General features: G+C 34.1%; 1 protein-coding gene across 1 annotated transcript in view; it reads left to right on the top strand.

Annotated features, from left to right (window-relative positions):
- Smp_123860 (putative neurexin) overlaps positions 1-3,421 on the top strand; it is a gene marked incomplete at both ends in the record, with an annotated part of 27,906 nt that overhangs the window by 7,238 nt on the left and 17,247 nt on the right. Inside the window, one exon of the mRNA XM_018793160.1 lies at positions 1,298-1,493. Coding sequence (XP_018647700.1) covers positions 1,298-1,493 — 196 coding nt within the window. The remainder of the gene's footprint in view (positions 1-1,297; positions 1,494-3,421) is intronic.

The raw sequence follows: 3,421 nt of genomic DNA, 5'->3' as shown, positions 1-3,421 counted from the left end.
GTAGCGTAAACTGATATTCTTCATTCACTGACGTGCAAGTGAGCACATATGGAATACGAATTGTTCATTGACCAACTAGATGCTTCTACTTTGAGAGTGTTCTACCATATGTACTCTTTTATCTTGTGAAACAATGAGAAACTATTCGGTTTAGTGTGGCGACAGTGTTATGAAGGTTGAAGGATAATTGTTGGATTCTTCTACAAATAATTGTGAAGTGACCTTGTGATGGATTCGTTGCTCAATAATATTTTTTCAAAGTGTAATGCAGAGAAGTGATGGTTTTATTTGTCTGGATGACGGTGGTGATGAGATTAGACAAAAAGGTCTCTTTAGGATTGTAAAACAATGCCTAATTTTTAACACTTTAGTTAGGCTTGAATATCAATATGACCTAATGAGATTATACTGTCTCACCTACATTTCTAGAACTCTCATCATTCAAAACAAGTTTGTTGAAGTACGATAATCGTGAAATGCAATGCAGGATGGTGACATCGCTTTTAAGACTGCGATTAAATTTTTGAGGCAGTAAAGTGTCTTCACTGATATCCAGCATCTTTAGCAATGAGACCACAACAAAATGGGAGAATCGGTTGAAAAATATAGTCTCGAAGACTTATTTTTTCCCCTGAATGTTTGATTCAGATGCCATTATTCATATAGTACCAGTTGTAAAATCAATCAATACTGACCAAAACTCGTAAACATGAAGCAGCTGTGCTTTGTATTGAACTATTACACTCCTAGATTCAAAAGATCACTGTTAATCTAGTTACGTTTTTATGTAAAGAAATATCGTACTATAGTGCGATTAAGATTTTTAATCATCACCACACATTTAACAGCACTCTGATTCAAGTTGTTCTCTGAAAGATCCTCCCTTCGATTACAACGTTATCGAGCCATCAAACTTTTTGAAAGGAAACAAACAATCACAAACATTATCTATTACTGTTCCAGAACTTTAACTTAAAAGTTTCTGCATACCATGGAAAAGAAATGTCGTTATAAAAAAAAGAAATGTCTATGTAATTTTATTGCCATTCAAACCATACTGAATAAATGGGGTTTATTATAATCTGCAAGTCAAGTACGTTATTTTCATTGTTTTTATCACATCAGGAATACGTATAATCAGTGAAGATGATTCACACGACATGGCGTCTGTTTATTTACATTTAGATGTGTCTAAATGATGATGAAGATTTACCTACTAATTACATTCAAACAGCACATGACATCTGATAAATGTTCACCTTATTATTGATTCTCTTATCTGTCTATATTCTTTCAGAGAAGATCTTGAAAATAATATACTCCAATTATACATTGATCGAAATCAAAGTATTGAACAATCTTTGAAGATACCCGTTTTCAATGGTGACATTGCAAGAAATTTCAATTTAAATGATCCACTATATATCGGTGGTATATCTCAACTTGTATTCTTGAAATGGAGAGAAAAACTTAGTTCATACCATGGATTTCAGGTAATTTGACAGAATGTAAACCTTTAAAGTTATTCTGTCATATGTATCAACTTCAAAGTATATATCAGCACAATGTGAAATATACCCGACTTGTAAATAAGTATATAGGAAATGTTCATGGTATCAACTTGAAGTAGAGAAACTTTTGAGCAGTATATTTATAAATAAGACTAGATGCACTTCCTGGATTTCACTGCTAGCCGCCATCTATCTCTGCTTACAGTGCTTGCGACTTAAGGCAATATCAAGGCAATCTGTACGGAATACATATATGCCAATAAAAGACTAATTAATTCTAGTTCTAAATATCAATGGGAAGATTCAAGCTAACAATACCAATTGAATTTAAGTCAAATGTGAATAAACAATATAACGTAAGTAATTAAGTCATACATTAAAGATATTTACTTGACTTAGAACTTCTGAGTTGAACAATCTATTGAATGTTTGTATTAAACGAGTGACTATAACTCAATGTGAATCATCGGGAAAGCTCTGTAGAAAATTTACAAAGTTTTAAGGACTGTTTGTCGGTATTTCACATTGTAGAAAATAGCTCTTTTCGATTATATCGTAGGTTTCAGTAAAGGCGGTGAAGACAGAAATAATGACTTTAAGTTAGAATGACAGTCAGCTTCCTAACTGAATGAAAATAATGTGTGTTATCTTTTGTGCTTCCCAACCACTACTTGTTTAGCTTATTATTGGTGAACTTTATTCGAGAAAAACAGTTCTACACACGATTTCATTAAAACGTAGGACAAGGCTGAATTTCACTGAATATCAATTACGTTTTATACGGTGGAAAAAAAAGTGGAGTGAATGAGTTGCTGCAAATGCGAAGTGTTTTAAAGTGAATAAAAACTAATGTATCCCAAGCTTTCCTGAAATTACAGTATTTGTTGACTGAAAAACAAATGAACAATGAAAAGAATGTTAAAATATTATTGTGTCTTTTAGTATATCTGCATTCTGTGGGTATTTTCTTGATTTCTATTATCATGTCACAAGTATTTATAAGCAATAATGGATAGTGACCAAAGAGATAACCGGATAGCATTTGAAGTGAAGGATACCGATTTTGGGTCCTGAAAGCAACATCAACTCTGTGATGCAGATACACCCAGCTGGCGAGTCTCATATATCTTTGTTTTTAGTGAAAACGAATTGTTAAGTTTCAAGCAAAAGTATTCACGTTCACAACATACCTTGATTTTCGTTCAAAATATTTAACCATTTAAGAACTCTCTTGATTCAAACTGATTTTAGCCAGAACATAATTAAAAACTAGGAGACATTGGACAACCATTTTGTTCATATCAATCATAAAACAATTATTCACAGAAGGCAATGAAAAATAGTCACATAATATCGTGAACTAGTTGAAATTAGACAAGCAAACGACTAGACGCCGGCTTATTAGTTCAGAGATTGAACGTCCATTCACGTGTTCGGAAGTTCTTGATCCAATCTCCACGAGTTGGGTCGTGGATATGTACTGCTGACTAGTCGAGTACTAAGACAAAATAGTTGCCTAGTGCCTTGTTCTTGTGAACGACATCATCAGCACCCGACGTTTGTGATGACTACATGGCACAGGCTGTACCGTTTGACGTAGTTTATACTTTTGATACAATTTGCTGGCCTGCTTAAATTAGGACCGTTTTGATGGACATGCTTGTATTTCTGTTTAATGTGGTTAGAACACTGCACTTTGTCAATAACATCTTCAGTAAACAGAACTATAGATAAATCCTCATCTTACCCGTATATCCTGGGATCACCGGGTAAGTAATGCAGTTGTTAGGAAACGGGTACTAGGTAAGGATGGCAAATCGATTGATGAAGTAGTGAAACTTCATCAGTTGAGATGGTTGGGACACGTGTTACGTATGCCCAACCACCGAATGCCCCGACGTGCAATGCTC

This window comes from Schistosoma mansoni, chromosome 1 (assembly GCF_000237925.1).
Source record: "Schistosoma mansoni strain Puerto Rico chromosome 1, complete genome".
Lineage (NCBI taxonomy): Eukaryota > Metazoa > Platyhelminthes > Trematoda > Strigeidida > Schistosomatidae > Schistosoma > Schistosoma mansoni.
This window is presented reverse-complemented; position numbering and strand designations above follow the sequence as displayed.